The 23023-nt window shown below is 35.4% G+C and overlaps 1 protein-coding gene across 1 annotated transcript; it reads right to left on the bottom strand.

The window, feature by feature from the left end:
* Nucleotides 1-273: 273 nt before the first annotated feature.
* Nucleotides 274-22970, bottom strand: LOC138326550 (uncharacterized). Its single transcript, XM_069272647.1, has 17 exons — nucleotides 22831-22970; nucleotides 22413-22492; nucleotides 21544-21680; nucleotides 19886-19987; nucleotides 14666-14823; nucleotides 14316-14333; nucleotides 10884-10945; nucleotides 9648-9874; nucleotides 8976-9286; nucleotides 6887-7398; nucleotides 6243-6391; nucleotides 5491-5618; nucleotides 5086-5177; nucleotides 4518-4678; nucleotides 3824-3910; nucleotides 1543-1667; nucleotides 274-1043 (listed from the first exon to the last, which is right to left on the bottom strand). The coding sequence occupies exons 3-17, from the start codon at nucleotides 21646-21648 to the stop codon at nucleotides 668-670; spliced, it is 2613 nt and encodes an 870-aa protein (XP_069128748.1). The 5' UTR covers nucleotides 21649-21680; nucleotides 22413-22492; nucleotides 22831-22970; the 3' UTR covers nucleotides 274-667.
* Between the last annotated feature and the right edge of the window lie 53 nt (nucleotides 22971-23023).

Raw genomic sequence — 23023 nt, 5'->3', positions numbered from 1 at the left:
TTACAAACGTGCTATTTCCTAATATCACAATGAAGAAATGATACAAAAACTAAATTCTGTCGATAATCTTGATTTGACACCGAATAACACACTACAAATATAAAAAGGACACTTACATGTATACTTTAATTGTTTCAAAATGTCTCATTTCTGTTATTGAAATAGAAGATTTAGTCAATGAATTATTATTATATTCATTATAAGTGGAACTCTAGTTTTAATACCAGTTTATTTAAAAGTGATTTTATGCACACATAACAAATCAAAACTTCAAATATTAACATAAACTTTATTTGACGGTAATTTACATTAAGATACAACTGATAGTGAGAAAAACTTTATGTCCCATGTATATTACATAAACATTCACTCCATGAGCCTATTTGTAATATATATAAACTTATAAATGGTTATTTTGATTTCACAATGATTGTCTATTTTAAAACTAGAGTAGTACTAATACGTAGTTTATGCAATACTTAGAAGAAACTCCATATGTTTTAGCTAATGAATAATATTGAGCTAATACAGTAAACCCTGCCACAACGACCACCTCTGTATAACGACCACCTGCTTGATAAGACCACGTTCTTTCTTTGGGTCACAAATGACCCCACATTGGAATTTGCCCCTGAAGTGGCCTTGGTATGTTTCACTATAGATGAAGTCAATGTGATGGCCAGTGGTCATTGAGATCGGTAGGAGATTTATCTGTACTATTATGATCTGCGGTAGATTCAGTAGTGTTATTGTGGTCGGCAGTAGATTCATCGGCGACAGATTGTTCGACGGTTTGTTCATTTGTATCGTAGAAATCGGCGGTGGGTTGGTCGACATCAGATTGGTCGGCGGTAGCTTCCTTTATATTGTAAACGTCGGCAGTGGGTTGGTCGGCGGTGGATTCATCTGTATTGTTTTGTTCGGCGGTGGACCCATCGTTGCTGTTTAGATCTGATTTTTCTAAATAATGACCCTCAACAGACTCGATCACTTCCTGTACAGACACCCGGAACGGGTCCGTCGCCTCAGGATCCTCCATTAACCTGTACATAACAAATGGACACAATATAGAAAAGAGTCCTATTCATTAAAATGAAAATGAGTAAGAGTAATAATATCCCACATGCGTATAAAGTAGTTCTGCCACGAATCCGAGACTAAAGAAATGTGGAATGAAGAATTCTATGGCCATTGGACTTTAATACCAATTTGAATCAAATCGAACAATAAAAGATATCTAAACCAGAATCAGAAACCATTTGTGAATCTCTCGAGTCATACCGTTTATGTTTTGTTTTTCAAATAAATACTCTCATATTATTTTCCCTTTCGCCTGCAGTGTTTATGTATCAGAAAATATTTTACTATTTTTCCACTGTTCGGAGAGATGTATTTGGTTTCATTTCGACGCTGTGAAACCTTTCAAACAAATAAATGACCCATTGTGTGTCTACTGTATAATCCTAATCAGATCATCACTACAATGGACTACATGAACTTTGCCACTTTTAGAATGAACACAAGATCCTAGTGAGATGTTACCATTCTTTAGACATGTCCAGGATCCACTGCTTCGCCTCCATCATTCCGACTGTGTCACAGGCCTCTATCAACTTCTTAAACGCTTCTATATTGTTCTCACTCTTTTCTCGGGCAATCACCAACATCTTAAGACACGAGAAAATAACACAAAGCTATTAGTTACTGATCTTGGTATTAGTTATAGAATTATGTACAATATAATTGTTTTAGTATTAAAGAAGAACATTTCGCATACATACAAGATTTTACAGACAGTAGTTGCTTTCTATCGGAAGCAAATACTGTATAGTTATTTAATTTCGTAAGGAGAATATTTCGCGATACTTAGTCACGGGGTGTGAATTGTTTGGATAATGCACATTTTTAACAGTATTCAGTCATACATGGTTTATTTCTAGTTATTATTTCCATAGTATTTTCGGATATGCATACGTCAGTGGAAATTATCAACCACCTCTCTATAACGATCACTTACTTAGTAAGACCGCTTTGGGCCTCATCTGACCAATTTCTACACCATTTGACCTCTTGGGTATAAAGACATGTAAATCTAGCCCTTATACTGGTCTTTATAGACAGGTTTGATGGTACGTAAATATATCTGTTTAGAGGATTAACACAAAAAATTCTGAGTGTACCCTAAATAAACCGTTTATGATGAGAGTACGCTAAGTTTATCAAAATTAATCCTTATAATAAAAATTACTAAATATACCGTCATCTCAGTCTATCAGATGCACCGTTATAAACGGCGACGCCATTGTTCCTTTATCGGCTGATAATGTAAGTTTTTAAGCCAATGAAAATGTTCGTTGCATGCAAAATTAGATTATTAAAAGATAACAAACGCTACAGGTAAAACGTTGTACATCAAATCAAATCTAAAATATGAAAAGTATTGTTATGTGGTACAAACAAAAATTACTGTAGGACTCTCATTAATTGTTATATAGTAAATAAGGGTTCATTCGGATTTAAACCAAATATATTAAGGTTCATTAAGTAATGAATACATAATGCAGTAACGCTTAGTAGATGTTTGAATTTCGATCCATTCTTGATGATTAAAACGGACAGTGCAAGTTTTTAAAAAAAATGGCATGTATAAAACAAGAGAGGCTAATTAATCTTCCATTCGCGGTTTCATAGGAAATATAGACATGTTAATTAGCTTAAAAACCAACAGAATAATTATTGGCCAGGAGGCACTTTGGAAGTTGAGGATGCGTTAATTGTTTATCTAAATGAATATGTATTTGTCATGAGAGAATAGTCCAAACTTGCACCGTTTGCTTTGATTTTAATGAACAGATTCACGTTTGGTTTATCTAAGGATATGCATAGTAACGAACGGAGGAACAATATTGTGTTTAATTACAGAATACTATCTGAAAAAGTGATCAAAGCAATTTATGGAAACTAGCCTACAATTAAGCTATGGAGACTAATCTATTGTTGATGAGTGTAGACATGCAGTAGTACATTCACTATACACTGTAGAGTAAAATTCTAAAGTAACGACTTTAGGGGTAACGACCAACCAACCAATCGCTCTCCCATAGACTCCAGCGTTCAAGTTATGAGTTTATATAACTTGGGGGATTTTTTTTTACAAATTTGGTGGGTAAAGCAAAAAATATATCATTTTTTAAACTGATAACAATTGTTTAATTTAATCGACTGCGATCTGACAACCGGATTTATTCCATCGTTATCCTTGTGTAATTTTCTATTGGAAAGTATTTTCGATTTGTTACCGCAAATTTAAATAGGCAATCCCCAATAAAGAAAATGTTGACCCAGGGCTAAGTACTCTATATATGGGTCATCTCCGAGGTCTATTTTGGAATTGGTTGGTTGTTCCCAAATAAGAAGCTGAGGCACCACGGGTATGGTAGCATGTTATCTGATATATCAGTCGGCATATGCCTAGAAAGTAAAGAAGTGAAGCAATTGTGTAATGAAGGTGAAGATGGTTTGGTTTTGTATTGTACATATGTATTTCATATATCAACTGAGTTCTATAGAGATTAAATATACAGATAATTAATGTTACAGACGAAATAGGATAGATGGATTTTACAAGAAAATACCTGAACCATGCATAACAGTAGTATACATACAATTACAGCGGATAGAAAGGGCTAGGCTTACTGAGATGTAGGGGAATTTGAAGTAAGAGGAAAATACTGAAACGTATTATAGTGGCATGCAGCTTGACATATATTACAGATTAAATGCAGGTGTTTGGATTAAATATCAGCATGCATATACAATTTACCCTCAGTAACCTATGTCCATGTCCAATGGGATAGGCTATTATTTCCTCAATCTCCGCCGAGCATAGGTCATAAAACTGACCCAGGGACTGTAAAAAATACCCCAAGCATCAATCATATATTTGGTTTTCAACAGAATAACGTAAACAAAAAATCTTTCCCCTGAAGAAGAAAATACAATTCAACGTATTGCTGATTAATTTGTGACATGAGTGATGTTGAAGTTCAAAGTTGATAGGTCTATAACGACATTACAAGATCATATCCAGGTGTCAATGGAGGGTAAGCGTCATCTACATCACAGACAGCCTCCACCATACATATCCTGGTCCAGTAACAATTTCAAAGGGAATTGAAATCGTCACCAAAAGGCATATTCCATAACACGGGATAAATTCCTAGTTCAAACTTAAATATATTACTACCAACAACTTTTAAAGTGAGTACCTAATTGGTTGGTCATGAATATATATCATTTTAACATATCTTAAACTGAATAACAACAGATCTAACAAAGCACCGAAAACACATGACTTACAGAGTCCCTACTCTACGGTCGCTATTGTACTACTAGGGCTGGAGGTGCCGATGAATATCGATCCTGTTTCAGTTGTTATAGTACTGAGCAGACTCGGCCAGGAACGGCTCACATCAACAATGTTTAATATTTAACTAATAACCTGGCGCCAAGCTTACATGTAGTAGTTTATTTTCTTCCTTGCTGATCATTGTGTCGGAGAATATTTCATCCAGTTCCGGTTTGGAGAGGTCCAGGTGACTTCCGGTTGACCTTAGATCTGCACCACATTTTTCCACCAGGAGGACATAGAACTGGTCCGACATGGGCTCTGGGTGATCTGAAAGCACATAATGGTATGGCCTGTTACCGGTAGGTGAGTACATTGATTTTTATTGTGACCTAAGATATATACGATGATGGCGGTGGTAACCAGTGTTTCTACTGCCTGGATATTGTTCTCCTTATTTTCGATTTAGACAGTTTTCATTGTATCACACGTTAAAGTGATGCTTTATTAACATCTTGTCTTGGCATGGTATACTCGTTAGAAACAGGCAGATTTGCGTAAAGATTTGCTTATTAGAACTCATACATTCAACATTAATCACATGCTGTGACCATTCGAAGCATCTAATACAAATGTATATAAAACCTGTAAAAAGCATCGAGGTGTCGTTAAATAGGTGATATGTTGAACATTATATTTGATATTTGTAGTATGACCAGTATAAAGTTAGTACTGACTGTTCGTTTCTAAGAAATCTGCACTGGGTCCCTGGAAGACTTCCTCTAACCAGTGGTAGAAGCGGTCTGGCTGGTCCTTCTTCTCTTGAAGCCTGCAGAACACGCAAATGCATACTTACCTTCATGTATTTATTTTCGCGGGATATCGACATACCCGCAAAAAATTGATTCGCGAAAAAATAAGAAATGGACTTATGTATACTCTTGAAGCAAAAGAATTTTTTCAAATGTTCACTCAAATGTCAGTTGCATATATGTAAACCGAAGAGGTATCAATTGCGATTATTCAATACTTACCATAATTTGAGCTTTTTAAATTAAACTGAAAAGGTATCATCTGTGATTCCACAAGCTTGAGCTGAATATGTGTACATTAACGTATCAAATGTGGTTGTATATACTTACCATAATTTGAGTTGTGTGTTGACGTACTCTACAAGGTCATCACGTTTGTTCTTCCCTAGAGATGACAGGAGATCTGGGACTCCGAGGTCGTGGCGGTTTTTACTAAAGTCTCTCCACATTTGTAAGATCTAGATGAAGACCAAACGTAAAGGTCCCAGTTTCCATACCATTGATTGCATTACTTCTTCTTGTATTTAATTTTCTTAGAAGATTACCATGCAGCGAACTCATTAATCAGTAAACCCACTTATTTTCACCGCCACCTAATAATCATCTCAATTCCTTGCCTGGCAAGTTAATTATTGCTTCGATGTTTTTTTCGTAATTTAAGATACTGCATTTAAAACCCAGTACTATTATCTATTTAAAACCTCTTTTATTTATAATTACAAATAGTACGCGTTGATAAGTTATAGGTGAATCATAACTTTCAAATGTGAAAAAATGATTTTCAGTAATTTTGCATTAATATATTAGTGTGGTTCAACAACGTAAAAGTTCTCCTGACAAAACCAGTATTTACTATAAATTGTAATTGGCAAACAGAACCCCTTGGCCCACTTGTATAAAGCGTCTCAAAGATAAGGCAGAAAACTCACGCAATCCATTGTCTATTGGAAATATGAGTCTTCCAAACGTTTCATAGAAGCGGACACAGGACCATCAATTGTAACAATTTCTTACATGGAAAACCATGATATCACAAAACATGTGATGCAATAAATTCAGGGATTCATTGTTTGGTCTTTTACCTTGAATTTCTTTTCTGTAATTGTTTTGTTAGGCATTTTGGAGTGTTCCTCCACAGTTCGGTAGGTCAGACCTAGTAGGACACACACCTTGATCCACTCTTCACCCAGCTCTCTGGCCAGGTGCTTCAGCAAAGTGTTCCGTGTAAAGCCTACAAGGTTAATGTGATAACAATATACATACTCGTAGATATGAAAATAAACCCAAACAAAGGTGACACCAAAACACCGTATACATTTAATATAAAGAGATAGGGAGGTGTGTTCAAAATGTATAGTAAATCTTTAGCTTCTACATTTTTCACATATCTTTCTTTTTAAAGCAATCTGTAGTTGTGAACATCTATATAAGCAATGCAGACTTACCAGGAAACTGAATCATATATATCAAGAGCACACTACTTAAGACTTTAAAACTTATGATTTTCTATCATGTAATATAACCAGCTATCATTAATAGTGCCCGATGCTGTGCTTTTCTGGAAATCGTCAAGCTCTCCAAAGTCACTTACCTTGAAATCCGTCCTGTTCTACTAAGTCACTTATGCTTTACTTACCTTGAAATCCGTCAAACTCTCCAAAGTCACTTATGCTTTACTTACCTGGAAATCCTTCAAGCTCTTCAAAGCCAATGATGATTTTCTTACCTGGAAATCCGTCCTGCTCTCCAAAGTCCTCCAGGAAGGGAGTGCCAGTTAGGTGTATGGTCAGTCTAGCAATCTCCTCTCCTGTTTCCTCGTCGGTCAGAATCACGTACCCAACGTTTAAATCTACATTCTTCCTCCTACATATTTGGAACTGTTGATAGTTAAATCGTTTTGGATGGAAGTCTAACGGCGTGGAAGGTAACCCTCCGACCTTCTCTATCTCATCACTTAGTGTTATATTGTACCTCTTTCTTGGAATCGATTCGAAATCACGTGACATACTCGGCTTTTGATCCAAGTATTTATACGCTCTCCAGTGATTGAGTCTGTCTTCTGCTTTCCGTGAGATAACGATCTCCACTATGACGTCATACTGCTCATTACTCCGTGGTTGGAGCATAACGATGAGTTTGACGTGCTGTTTCCGTAGTGACGCCCTCTTACACAGTTTGGAGGTTTGTTCTATCACGGCCTCTTCTGTCATGTTTTGTTGGGCTTCAGATGCTACGTAGCTGAAACATGGATTTGGTCATGACAATGCTTTGTATCTTCTTATGTTTCGTCGTGACGCACTGCTTTATGTCGTACGTTACTCATCTTTATTAGCTTTAAAAACTAAAGATCCTGTACGTAGCCATGTTGTCATATTGAAATTGGATATATGTGGAAGTGCTGTTAGAGACAACTTATAACATGTATAGCAAGCATAAAATACCAAACCACGTAAAAAACATATTTCATGTAAGAAACGAAAATATCCTTCAACAAAAGTAGTACAAAATAATGCTTCAATGATCTGACGTTTACCACTGATACAGGGACGATAGCAAGTCTACTAGCAAATTTTTGAACATCCTAACAAACATCGATAGGCCTACTATAATTGGGATAAGATCTTCTTCGGTACGTACTGGTAAAGATCACTTCAAACTGAAGAAAAATAATAATTCATTTCCAATTATCAGGTTCACAGATTTTGTCTACGGATTAATCAAGGGAAACATAGAAATTATATCTATTCACAGATACTACCTCCAATTAAGCAGTATTAAATGCGCCTACATAAAAATTAGAAAAACTTGTGATCATTATCTTCTCACTATGAGAAATGTCTATTTGATCAGTATCTCTTCTGAGACCCACTATGAGAAATGTCTATTTGATCAGTATCTCTACTGAGACTCACTATGAGAAATGTCTATTTGATCAGTATCTACTGAGACTCACTATGAGAAATTTCTATTTGATCAGTATCTCTACTGAGACTCACTATGAGGAATGTCTATTTGATCAGTATCTTTATAAGGACTCACTATGAGAAATGTCTATTTGATCAGTATCTCTACTGAGACTCACTTAGAGAAATGTCTGTTTGATCAGTATCTCTACTGAGACTCACTATGAGGAATGTCTATTTGATCAGTATCTTTATAAGGACTCACTATGAGAAATATCTATTTGATCAGTATCTCTACTGAGACTCACTATGAGAAATATCTATTTGATCAGTATCTTTATAAGGACTCGCTATGAGGAATGTCTATTTGGTCAGTATCTACTGAGACTCACTATGAGAAATGTCTGTTTGATCGGTATCTTTATAAGGACTCGCTATGAGAAATGTCTATTTGATCAGTATCTCTACTGAGACTCACTATGAGAAATGTCTATTTGATCAGCATATCTACTGAGACTCACTTAGAGAAATGTCTGTTTGATCAGTATCTCTACTGAGACTCACTATGAGAAATGTCTATTTGATCAGTATCTCTACTGAGACTCACTATGAGAAATGTCTATTTGATCAGTATCTCTACTGAGACTCACTATGAGAAATGTCTACTTGATCAATATCTCTACTGAGACTCACTATGAGAAATGTCTATTTGATCAGTATCTCTACTGAGACTCACTATGAGAAATGCCTATTTGTGATCAGTAACGTTATAAGGACTCACTACGAGATATGTCTATTGCGATCATTAACTTTATAAGGACTCACTATGAGGAATGTCTGTTGTGATCAGTATCTCTACTGAGACTCACTATGAGAAATGTTTATTTGATCAGTAATTTCATCAGGACTCACTATGAGAAATGCGAGACTGGACATTTGATACAGCCTTTGACCGACACAGGATTTTTCTGTATGATACTCCAGCGATCTAGTATGTGTTTCTCTGTCTCCTCGCCGTCCTCCATATCCAGGTAGACTTGACTGTTGAGTTCAGCACCAAGGACATACAAACTGCCCTCTCCGTCATAGTCCTGTGGCAGAGGCACCTTTAAACTACACTCCTTCTGGGGCCGCTCACAGTAATTGTGGTTCAGATCGTAAAAGTGACTGACGGATACAATCTTGTCGAAGTCTTTTGGATCAAAAACTGGACTAGGCATTACCTATAACGAATTATGATTTTTCATGTGTTAATGTTTCTGTTGCATCATACACTTTTGTTTGGAGTGAAGGTTATAACACGAACTATCTGTATTTCCTACGAGGTTGAAAAAATCGATAAACAGATAAACCATATAACGTAGCAGTTAGTCGATAAAGTCGGTACTGATTACACATAGCATCTTGGTTACTGTGGAACTGCGGTAACATAGTCGGCTTACCACAAATATTTCTATCCACAAAATTATATCAAAGTTTATAACTATTAAGATACACTCATAAATATTTCATGTTATGCAGTATATGTTTGTTTGTTGGGGTGAATTGTCACCTAACTGATTGTTTTATCGGGATTAGGATTACCTCTAGAGATATCACACTCTTTGGGGACTGGAATGTATTGGGAGGCACGGCGATCTGTACAAACTGGTCCACTTCGGATGTGACTGTTCTTCCCTCAGGGGGTATACTAAACGTCTCCACTCTCGGTATGTTGACGAGACAGAAGGCTGACATGGAGGTGAGGTCCGCCTCGGTGTAACAAACCCACTTAAAGTCATTCGGAGTTTTCTGAAAATATACAAATGTACCTATAGTATGTAAACCATTCTTACAAATTATTTGTTTTCCCAATTATTTGTTATGATATTCCAATTTAAATTTCTCGCTAATTGCAGTCATTTCAAATATTAAATGTTTATCAATTCCGTTGTTATCCTAGCTAAATTTTGTTTTGCAATATTATTTTGATACAGTATATGCATATTTTAATAATCATATAAGATATTTTAACTAAGAAGAAATTTAAAATTAATCGAAAGACCACGTAATGCACTTGTTTATTTCCTTCTGTCCGCACCATTATACATTCAATTTAACGAGGTTGACAGTAATCGTAAAAAGTGACCTGAATTACCAAGTTGATACAATCTTGTCGAAGTCTTTTGGATCAAAAACTCCCTTGACTAGGCATTACCTATAATCAAAATATATGTACTTGATTTTTCATGTGTTAATGTTTCTGTTGCATCATACACTTTTGTTTTGGGTTGAAGGTCAGTCTTATGATTATATACGAAATCGATAAGTGTAAGGGGAACTTAAACCAAACATTTCCGTATGGGTAGACGAGGTTGAAAAAATTGATCAAACAGATAAACCTTATAAGTAACGTAGCAGTTAGTCGATAAAGTCGGTATGACGACACATAGCAGTACTGTTGTTACTGTGGAACTGCGTGTAACACAGTCGGCTTACCACATCTATTTCTATCAAACAAAATCCGATTGTCTGGTTTATAACTGTTGTAAGTACACTCATAAAATTTCATGAATACAGTATATGTTTGTTTGTTGGGGTGAATTGTCACCTAACTGATTGTTTTATATTGATGGGACATGAGGATTACACTCTATGAGATATCACACTCTTTGGGGACTGGAATGTATTGGGACAATATAGGCACGGCGATCTGTACAAACTGGTCCACTTCGGATGTGACTGTTCTTCCCTCAGGGGGTATACTAAACGTCTCCACTCTCGTATGGTGACATCCCAGTTACTCTCTTTGTTTTTAGGTCGTAGACAGAAGAGACTGACTCATGGAGGTGAGGTCCGACCAGTCGGTGTAACGAAACCCACTTAAAGTCATTCGGAGTTTTCTGAAAAATATACAAATGTACCTATAGTATGTAAACCATTCTTACAAATTATTTGTTTTCCCAATTATTTGTTATGATATTCCAATTTAAATTTCTCGCTAATTGCAGTCATTTCAAATATTAAATGTTTATCAATTCCGTTGTTATCCTAGCTAAATTTTGTTTTGCAATATTATTTTGATACAGTATATGCATATTTTAAAAATCATATAAGATATTTTAACTAAGAAGAAATTTAAAATTAATCGAAAGACCACGTAATGCACTTGTTTTCACCATTATATTTCAATCGCGATAAACGAGGTTGACAGTTGTGATGATAAAAAGGAAATACCAAGATCGAAAATATCATGTAAAGCATGAAATCAATTTAGGTCATTTGCCGCTCCCAGTGATAACCATTATAGTTTGTAAGATATACCTTTGGTAATTTGCTTATTGTTTGTTATCCAAAAACATTTGATTATGTCTTTGCTTATGATTATAACTGTGTAACTCACCTCACCTATATCACACATGTGTAACTCACCTATATCACACATGTGTAACTCACCTATATCACACATGTGTAACTCACCTATATCACACATGTGTAACTCACCTATATCACACACATGTGTAACTCACCTATATCACACATGTGTAACTCACCTATATCACACATGTGTAACTCACCTATATCACACATGTGTAACTCACCTATATCACACATGTGTGACTCACCTATATCACACATGTGTATCACCACACATGTGTAACTCACCTATATCACACATGTGTAACTCACCTATATCACACATGTGTAACTCACCTATATCACACATGTGTAACTCACCTATATCACACATGTGTAACTCACCTATATCACACATGTGTAACTCACCTATATCACACATGTGTAACTCACCTATATCACACAGTGTAACTCACCTATATCACACATGTGTAACTCACCTATATCACACATGTGTAACTCACCTATATCACACATGTGTAACTCACCTATATCACACATGTGTAACTCACCTATATCACACATGTGTAACTCACCTATATCACACATGTGTGTAACTCACCTATATCACACATGTGTAACTCACCTATATCACACATGTGTAACTCACCTATATCACACATGTGTAACTCACCTATATCACACATGTGTAACTCACCTATATCACACATGTGTAACTCACCTATATCACACATGTGTAACTCACCTATATCACACATGTGTAACTCACCTATATCACACATGTGTAACTCACCTATATCACACATGTGTGACTCACCTATATCACACATGTGTAACTCACCTATATCACACATGTGTGTAACTCACCTATATCACACATGTGTGTAATATCACACATGTGTAACTCACCTATATCACACATGTGTGACTCACCTATATCACACATGTGTAACTCACCTATATCACACATGTGTAACTCACCTATATCACACATGTGTAACTCACCTATATCACACATGTGTAACTCACCTATATCACACATGTGTAACTCACCTATATCACACATGTGTAACTCACCTATACTCACACATGTGTGCTTAACACACCTATTTCACACATGTGTAACTCACCTATATCACACATGTGTAACTCACCTATATCACAATTTACTCACTATCACACATGTGTAACTCACCTATATCACACATGTGTAACTCACCTATATCACACATGTGTAACTCACCTATATCACACATGTGTAACTCACCTATATCACACATGTGTAACTCACCTATATCACACATGTGTAACTCACCTATATCACACATGTGTAACTCACCTATATCACCACATGTGTAACTCACCTATATCACACATGTGTGACTCACCTATATCACACATGTGTAACTCACCTATATCACACATGTGTGACTCACCTATATCACACATGTGTAACTCACCTATATCACACATGTGTAACTCACCTATATCACACATGTGTAACTCACCTATATCACACATGTGTAACTCACCTATATCACACATGTGTAACTCACCTATATCACACATGTGTAACTCACCTATATCACACATGTGTGACTCACCTGTGTTACTCACCCTATATCACACATGTGTAACTCACCTATATCACACATGTGTAACTCACCTATATCACACATGTGTAACTCACCTATATCACACATGTGTAACTCACCTATATCACACATGTGTAACTCACCTATATCACACATGTGTAACTCACCTATATCACACATGTGTAACTCACCTATATCACACATGTTAACTCACCTATATCACACATGTGAACTCACCTATATCACACATGTGTAACTCACCTATATCACACATGTGTAACTCACCTATATCACACATGTGTACTCACCTATATATCACACATGTGTAACTCACCTATATCATTGACTCACCTATATCACACATGTGTAACTCACCTATATCACACATGTGTTAACTCACTCACTATATCACACATGTGTAACTCACCTATATCACACATGTGTAACTCACCTATATCACACATGTGTAACTCACCTATATCACACATGTGTAACTCACCTATATCACACATTTGCAGCTCACCTATATCACACATGTGTAACTCACCTATATCACACATGTGTAACTCACCTATATCACACATGTGTAACTCACCTATATCACACATGTGTAACTCACCTATATCACACATTTGCAGCTCACCTATATCACACATGTGTAACTCACCTATACCACACATGTGTAACTCACCTATATCACACATGTGTGACTCACCTATATCACACATGTGTAACTCACCTATATCACACATGGGTAACTCACCTATATCACACATGTGTAACTCACCTATATCACACATGTGTAACTCACCTATATCACACATGTGTAACTCACCTATATCACACATGTGTAACTCACCTATATCACACATGTGTAACTCACCTATATCACACATAAGTATTAAGCCTTTATTACAGATGTGTAGCTCACTTACACCATATATGTGTAGCTGACACACATCTATATCACAGATGTTGACTTACACCATACATGTGTAGCTCAATTACATTTACATTACAAATTTGTAGTTCACTTACATTACTCATATGTAGTTCACTTACACCACCTTGCGTAGCTCACTTACATCACACAAGTGTAGCTCACTTACATCACATATGTATCTCACGTACATTACACACGTGAATTTTACTTACATCATACATGAATTTTACTTACATCACACAAGTGAGATACACTTACATTACACAGGTAACTCACATCTCATGTGTAATCCTACCTGACTAGAACATGATATTACATCTGTAGCTCACTAACATTACACATGTGTACTTCACTTACATTACACGTTGTCGCTCGCTTAAAATTGATTTTTCAATTACATTACACATTTGTAACTCATCCACATCACTACAGCATACTATTTTTACACTTAATAAATCAATCATGTTAATAAGGTTGTTTTACTAGAAACCAGTTAAGAATAAGGTTTTTGCATTTTTCTACTATAGCCAAAGTGACCTTTTCCATTGGTCTCAATTAATCGATGAACCGACCATGATAAATACATATTTACATTGACAATAAAATGTAAACATTTACTCAAACTATTTTGAATATTCTCAACGTAAAAATTAAAAAAATGAAAATGAGCATGATATCTATAAGATGGATGTTATTATAGATGCTGCTAAGGAATGTACATGCCAGGTTCTCTGTGTGTGAGTGGTGATTGATCTATACTTACATAGTCAGTACTATCCACGTGGGCATCAAAGGCTAGCAGTAGCATCATACTCTCTGTGTCCCCCGCCTCGGCCGAGTAGTGCATCGCTGTCAGACCACGATCCTACAGACACAAACACCGACATGAATACCATGTATGATGTCTGTCGGGTCTTAATTGTATTGATGCCTCATTAATCACTTCGTCAAAATTCCAGGATAAAGAACAGCGGAAAATGTTCAAGTAGCAGTCTTGTTAAGTTAGAATTGTCAGAAGGGAGAGTAATTACGAGTATTGTTAGAAGTGCTATTGTGATGATGAATTTGTGTTGATACGTTAATGTTTGTGTTACATGTTAAGGTAAAGGGTTACTTAGACAAGTCCACCATGTTATTTTCCCAATATTAAAGCTCAGTTTTATTTCTTCGACTTTGAACATATTGCATCAGGAAAAAAAAGAATCAAACACAAGGTATTTCATCTATAATCTTAGTTCGTTTATCATTAAAATACAATTAACAATTTAGTGGCGACTTTTGTAAAGCAATGGCGATATGTATTGTCTGAACAAAGTCTTTGCTAAGCTAAGTGATTGCCTGCAAGAGTCATTTGCCCATAATAAATATTTCAATTTTATGTCATCAAATTTGGTATTTATTTTATGATTGAATTATCACCATCATTATTACGATCCGATATCTGTAGTACTAGATGAAAAGTTATGTGGACATGTTAAATAGTAGTTTTTAAAGTTATAAATTGAATTATTTATTTATTATCCAATGACGAGTATCGGCATTAAAGGAATTTGCTCTACCAAAATGAATTGGTAGTGTACCTGGTCTCTCGTACCTATTCCATACATATCTCTCACATTAGATGTTAGATTTATGTCACTCGTGTCTAATCAAGTTTACTTTCTGTCCGTACGTTAAAGGTGAATCTTTTGTACAATATATTATGTAAATGACTCACTTTCTTATGTTACTTTGTCATTGTGTTTTCATAGTTTATAATGGTTGCATGCGTTTTAGTGATAATGCTTATATTCTTGAAGTCAGAACACATCTTAAATAAAGTAGTGATCTTATATTTGTAAGATTCTAGTGTACATACATCGTGGAAATTAACGTCTCCTTTACATTTTTACATTGACTTCTGTAACGCCGATTGCACAATTACTTGAAACACATATAAACACGCGCAATTCATAGTTGCGATGGGAACCCCCAGTGATGATGAAACCTTGAGCAAGTGTCTGCTGACTGAGAGGTGATCTACAGGAAGTCAGGAAGTAACACCGTTATATAGTTAGACGAGGGATCACAGCGGATGTAACACACTAGTCCACACCAACACATGTAGCATTCGTATGTATACTACTTACATCGTGTTTTAGGTGCCTGTATATAAAACAGGGAAGTTGTTGTCCTAAAGTGATGTCATTGTGCTGTTACAGGTGTTATACATTGACAGATACAGTGCCATATACAGTGATAGAAGACATGGGATAGATACCGGGATGGTTACATAGGTACAGGTAAGTATCACTAGTGCACCTGGCGTTAATGTCTAATCAATACAGGTGGAAAATATTTTGATGTATTATAAAGTTATTTTCAAACAATACAATTTTATTTTAAATAGTAACGCATCATATAGATATAGGACCAATCTTCCAAGAGATAAGGACATACATGTATACTTATTTATCGAATTGATATGTGTTATAAATAAGCATGTGGATAGTTTCTGTAATATTTTGATACATAGGGGATTCAAGTTATATGCATCATTTTCAATATCATTCACTGTTATGTTGTGTAAGGTATGCTGTGGTTTCTTCTCAATATGCAAATTGATATACGATCAATTTCACGATAAATATCCACATATGAATACACCAAGTCAAAGCGAAAGTTCCATTTATTTATGACGACGGAAAGTGTCTTTATAAAATTATTAAGTAGTAAGGTTTGGACGGAGATGCTTATACCATTAGTGTTTACGTGTGCAAGGTGTTGGTAATCTCTAAAATTAGATTGTAGAACTATCTCACGGCGTCACTGAAGCGTGACGAGTGCGTCATTTCACTACATCGTCAATCAAATATTACACTTTCCAATATATACATATCTAGTGATGGAATTTGTGTTTTTTATGTTTGTTAACTTTACATTGCTGTAGAACTCCGGTACTACGACATGACGCCATCCTATGTATGTCTGATGTGAAGAAGATTCGTTGTGTAATGGTGTGTGTTATCGTCACAGGGATCTTTAACTCGTTATAATTAATTGTCCTTGGCTGCATATAAAGGTTCAGAATTCAAATAATGAATAGATGTTGTGTACACAATACCCTATTGGTAGATGTATATCACATCATTGTTGTACATAAGAATACGTGGAGTTCCTTAGACATCTGAATCATAACTATAGAAAAAAAACTAAATAAATATTTTCTCTTAGTATTGGTAATATCAAACTCTCAAGGTAAATACACTTCTATTCCAATGTATTGTTGGTAGCATTAAATCATATGCCAATCTGTATTGACAATTTCTGGACTACCTACACTAAGTTTGATACTATCAATCTCATTAAAATAAAATCAATTTTAATCTGTTTTATTATCTAATATTGATTTCGACATTAACTTAAACAATAATATTGATTGACACTTTAATAAAGTTAAACTTTAACTACTGTAAATATGTCAGGGTTTAACCAGGTATTCCGTATCAGTATTGGCGATGTTTAGACTAGTTATACTTTAACTACTGTAAATAGGTCAGGGTTTAACCAGGTATTCCGTATCAGTATTGGCGATGTTTAGACTAGTTATATTTTAGCTACTGTAAATAGGTCAGGGTTTAACCAGGTATTCTGTATCAGTATTGGCGATGTTTAGACTAGTTATACTTTAACTACTGTAAATAGGTCAGGGTTTAACCAGGTATTCCGTATCAGTATTGGCGATGTTTAGACTAGTTATACTTTAGCTACTGTAAATAGGTCAGGGTTTAACCAGGTATTCCGTATCAGTATTGGCGATGTTTAGACTAGTTATACTTTAACTACTGTAAATAGGTCAGGATTTAACCAGGTATTCCGTATCAGTATTGGCGATGTTTACACTAGTTATATTTTAATTACTGTAAATATGTCAGGATTTAACCAGGTATTCCGTATCAGTATTGGCGATGTTTAGACTAGTTATATTTTAACTACTGTAAATAGGTCAGGGTGTAACCAGGTATTCCGTTTCAGTATTGGCGATGTTTAGACTAGTTAAACTTTAACTAGTGTAAATAGGTCAGGGTTTAACCAGGTATTCTGTATCAGTATTGGCGATGTTTAGACTAGTTAAACTGCTGAGTTGTTAATACCGATTTGTTTATCGGGGTCATCAGACAATATGAGACGTTGTAGGTAACAGACTACGTACTATAGTGTACTGGTATCAGCCCATCAGCGTGACTAGGTACGAACACTCACACAAATAAAACCTTTGGTGTACATAAGTATTTAACCAAAAGATCATTCTTCAATTATTCAACAGTTATTTGATCAGAACGGGGCCACAGTATCCGGGTATTTATAATGTCAAACATTTAACCACTACTCCTTCCATCCGGGAGTCCATTTTAGAGTCCAGTGAGGGGAGTTCGTTGATACCTGATCACAGGTTGGTGGTTCCTAAATGACGTTAATCAATATTAACCCAAACCGATATTTTGTAGAGAAGTAATAGATGGTTACCGATAAGTATCGACTGTGTAACACAGATAAACAAACAAACGGCAGTCTGGTCACATTAATTGTGATTTGTATTTATTTAGTAGGCCTCATGGTATACAGATTAGTATCATAAATTGCTCGCCAAACAAATTTGATACACACCTGCAGACTACCTGTTTGTTTATACAAATAGACTGCACAGCGGTGCATGTTCCAGGGAAACTAATAACTATAACACGTGTATGTGATTGTTTTCTACTCAGTGTAAGGTTTACGTGTATTTGATTGTGGTATATAATGTCCTTACGTTATTAGTATCGTGTAGATCAGTCAATTAGAAGTATACCAGTTAGTTTGGTACTAACATAGCTCCTAGTTTAATAACTTCTAATTACCTTTTATAAGGCCATACTCTTTACAAACGAGACGGTAGCTGTGCATGGAATATTTAACTGTGAAGCTGACAATGCTTTCAACGTCATAATTAGAAGTGCAATCTAAATACTGTTGGTGGGAATTTGCTAACAAGTTTTGTGTACTTAATCATGTTCTTGGCTCTAGAGATTGATAATTAAAAGTTAAATGACAAACGGAACGAATAGTATAAAGAAGCATTAAACATTCCACTCCAACAAATTCATTTTTACCATCATGTTTACGAATTCAATATACCTATATAACATTTTACATTTTGATCAAAATATGTTTCCGGTATTTTCATATTTTTCGTGTCTGTCTTATTTCTCTCTTAAAATATTAACCTCTCTCGATTTTGTCACTTAAACATGTTTTACTTGAATCTGTCGAATTCATATTTGATCATATTATATTCATTATGACCGAGTCGCTATCTCTATTATACATCACAGTTATTTATTCGAGTACAGCATATATATACAATTCTCTAGTCTTTATTCTTCTCTCTAACATCATATGAAGTGTAGAGAACTATTACAGCTTATATTCGTTATTTTCGATTCCATCTCTTTCAACAAACCATATCGATCCCTTCTAATATCCTATATGGAGTAGGTGTCTCTATTATTATGTGTTCGACATTAGCGGATTTAAAGTGAACAGTCAGGCAAGGATGGCTAAAGTCAGTAAAAATGGTGTGAATGTATCCAGTATAATTTCTTATGAAATGGAAAAATAAAATCTCTCGTCAAAATCTGTCTTCGTACGAAGAAATTAATTTAAAGTATGGGAATTCTAAAACGTCCTCCCGGCTAACTATGTCCGTGGTTACATTTCCACGCAGCCTCGCTTTCAATGCTTTCAACTTTTCTTTACTATCATGGTCAGAACTGGGAAACTAAGCAGAGCTTGACCGTCGTATTAATATGTGAGAACTTTTGGAAGGCCAATGAACGCATTTAGACTGGTTTTCTTTGCCCGACTATTCACTTTAACATCCTACGTTTTAAGATATGCACACTCACCCTGTCCCGTGTGTTAGGTTTGGCGCCATGAAACAGCAGCAGTTTCATCATGACGAAGTTCCGGCGCCGAGCCGCCTTAAGTAGAGGTGTCATGCCATCAATCTGTAAGAGAGATAACGGTAGGTAGGGACATTATTAGGACCCATTGATTGACATTGATCCTTGTACACCGTCTTCAAATTAGATTACGTAAACGGTTGACTACTCTCACGGCGAGGACTCTCTTTATATATACTGTACTATACTCTATTATATGACAAGAGCTCGGATGTGAATTCAAATATTTCGCAAAATATCGTGTAAAACATATATGTGAATACACGAATCAGTTAAAGTCCTTGGTCGCCAATTTACTTATCCGCAAAAGATGTCGAGCATAACGATGTCGTCGAAATATCGTATACACGATATATTGTATACACGAAATATCGTATACATGAAATATTGTATACACGAAATATTGTATACACGATATATCGTATACACGAAATATTGTATACACTAAATATTGTATACACGAAATATTGTATACACGATATATCGTATACATGAAATATTGTATACATGAAATATTGTATACACTAAATATTGTATACACGAAATATCGTATACACAAAATATCGTATACACGAAATATCGTATACACTAAATATTGTATACACGATATATTGTAGTATACACGGAATATTGAATACACGAAATATCGTATACACGATATATTGTATACACGAAATATCGTATACACGATATATTGTATACACGATATATTGTATACATGAAATATTGTATACACGAAATATCGTATACACGATATACCGTGTACACGATATATTGTATACATGAAATATTGTATACACGAAATATCGTATACACGAAATATCGTATACACGATATATTGTATACACGAAATATTGTATACACGAAATATCGTATACACGAAATATTGTATACACTAAATATTGTATACACGATATATTGTAGTATACACGAAATATTGTATACACGAAATACACGAAATAGTGTATACACGAATTACACGAAATAGTGTAGACACGAAAACAAAGCGGTAATAATTTTATATCAAATGGAAAAGGAGTACAGAATCGACTTGAAATGAATCGAAATTATGTCTCAGAAAATTATGATCGTTATTAAGATTTGTTTTTCACTTTTTAAAATTTGTTATTTTGGTGTTTTGAAATAATAAGCTATTAGTGACACAGAATCATTTTATAGTAAAAATAAAACAAAAACAAAAAAACATTTATCTCTGGGAGTTTTGTACATTATGTGATGGTTGGAACTGATACAATTTGACCTCTCGTTGGAATGATAATCCATAAAAAATGTAATCATCAATTATATGAAATTTTGTTTCATTTTAAGAAGCTTTAGCAAATTATGTAATTATGTATCGGTATATCTTGACCAACACCGCATCTGTAGCTAATGTCTCATTTACCTTGCAGACTGTCTCAAAGTATTCAATTAAAATCTATCATTCAACGTGCCTTTACAAGCTCCAGCTTTCAATTTTCAATTACTTTGAACTAATGGTATGTTCGACGAAACGCATTCTGCAGGGGTTATTTTGATGGCGGATAGAGATTATCTAGACGTGATCCTATCTTGGTCTCTCGGTCCATTAAGATACCTACCACGTCACGCTTGTTGACATCAGCTCCGAGTCTGAGGAACTTGATCGCGTTCCCCGTCTGACCTCTCACGACAGCGTCGTACAGTCGATAGTTTACGTCGTGCATCCTGGCTACTTCACACAGCGGACAGTGTACTACTGCAAAAATAAAACATAAACAAAGATATGTATTGAACCAGGCGTGCCGAAATGATTGTCGTTCGAGGTGAAATTTCACGTTTTGTATCATGGCTACTTCCTGCAGCTTACAATTTGTTACTGCAACGTATAATATAATTAAATAAATACGTATGTGAATTATGGACCAGGCGTGTCGAAATGTTAAGCGTTCATAGTTAACAAATGGCGTGATTGAGACCAGCTATCAATACAAAACTTTTTATTGATTTTGTAGGACATCATAACCACTCGTCAGCTCCGCCTACTGTATATATAAATTACAAATGATCTAGTGAAGTATGGAGCAAGCGCCCGTGTTTTAATTACATACTATTCAAAACTCAAATATTTATTCCTAGTGTTAGATCAATATTCAGTCGTGTATTGAAACGATATAAATGGAAAAAATTGATTACAATGATTACTAGAACCTGCGTTATGTTCTCTGATGTAATGTATTACTAAATTGACCAAACAGAATGCTTGCTTTCCACTGGTCTCCATAGACGCCAAGGTACCTATTCCTATTACTTCTTGTTAAGTAGTTTGATAAATGTTTGATACCGGCTCAGGTAACAAACACGAAGTACTGGTATCGACTCTATATAACAGGTATGTGGTGTGTTGGTATACGTGTGTTTCTTTTATACATATTGTACCGACCATATATACAATTGTACATTTACATATAATAAAACCTTAAAAACTTACCTGTTCTTTATCAAAGAGAAAACCCCGTCAATGAATAACCATGGTTACACTGACAAATATACCGTGATTCGACGGCTGACCTGGAGGTAAAAATGATTCTGGTATAATATTCTGATAACTTATGGCCGTTGTCTCGGTAAATATCCACTACACAATACTTGGCACATAGGCTGGGAAATGTTTCTTTTGTAAAAAGATCTGTCATTTAGAGATACCCATATCTGTTGTATATTCCTTATCGTCCATCATTGGTGTCGACAGCACATATCATTGTATATACCCTGTCACAGGAGTTAATCAGTCACAAACACCTTACAATACACATTAAATATGAATGGAGGTAGCCCTCAAATAATCCGATTTACACAAGTGTGTCAACGTTAGGAATAATCAAGTTCAATAAAACAAGTATATTTACCTGATGATTGCCTCCAATTGAACATATTACTTCCTTGTATTGCAGTCCGTGTGTAGGCATGTCCAGGAGTGTCCAGAAGACGTGGGGTTCTCTGTTACATTGGTACCAAGTGGGGAGGAAGACTAGTCATTGTGTCACAGAGTAAGACAATGGTCTAGGACAATGTACTGTGTCTCACCACCCTAGCGAGGAC

The sequence above is a fragment of the Argopecten irradians genome, chromosome 6 (genome assembly GCF_041381155.1).
Source record: "Argopecten irradians isolate NY chromosome 6, Ai_NY, whole genome shotgun sequence".
NCBI lineage: Eukaryota > Metazoa > Mollusca > Bivalvia > Pectinida > Pectinidae > Argopecten > Argopecten irradians.
This window is presented reverse-complemented; position numbering and strand designations above follow the sequence as displayed.

What these genes read in the sequence shown, in the direction of transcription:
- LOC138326550 (XM_069272647.1), bottom strand. Translation starts at nt 21,648, where the DNA reads ATGCACGACGTAAACTATCGACTGTACGACGCTGTCGTGAGAGGTCAG. An exon ending in CCAGTCTCGCATTTCTCATA is followed by an intron (nt 7,399 to 8,975) that starts GTGAGTCCTGAT and finishes TCCATGTTTCAG; the next exon opens with CTACGTAGCATCTGAAGCCC. An exon ending in AGAGCAGGACGGATTTCCAG is followed by an intron (nt 6,392 to 6,886) that starts GTAAGAAAATCA and finishes TTAACCTTGTAG; the next exon opens with GCTTTACACGGAACACTTTG.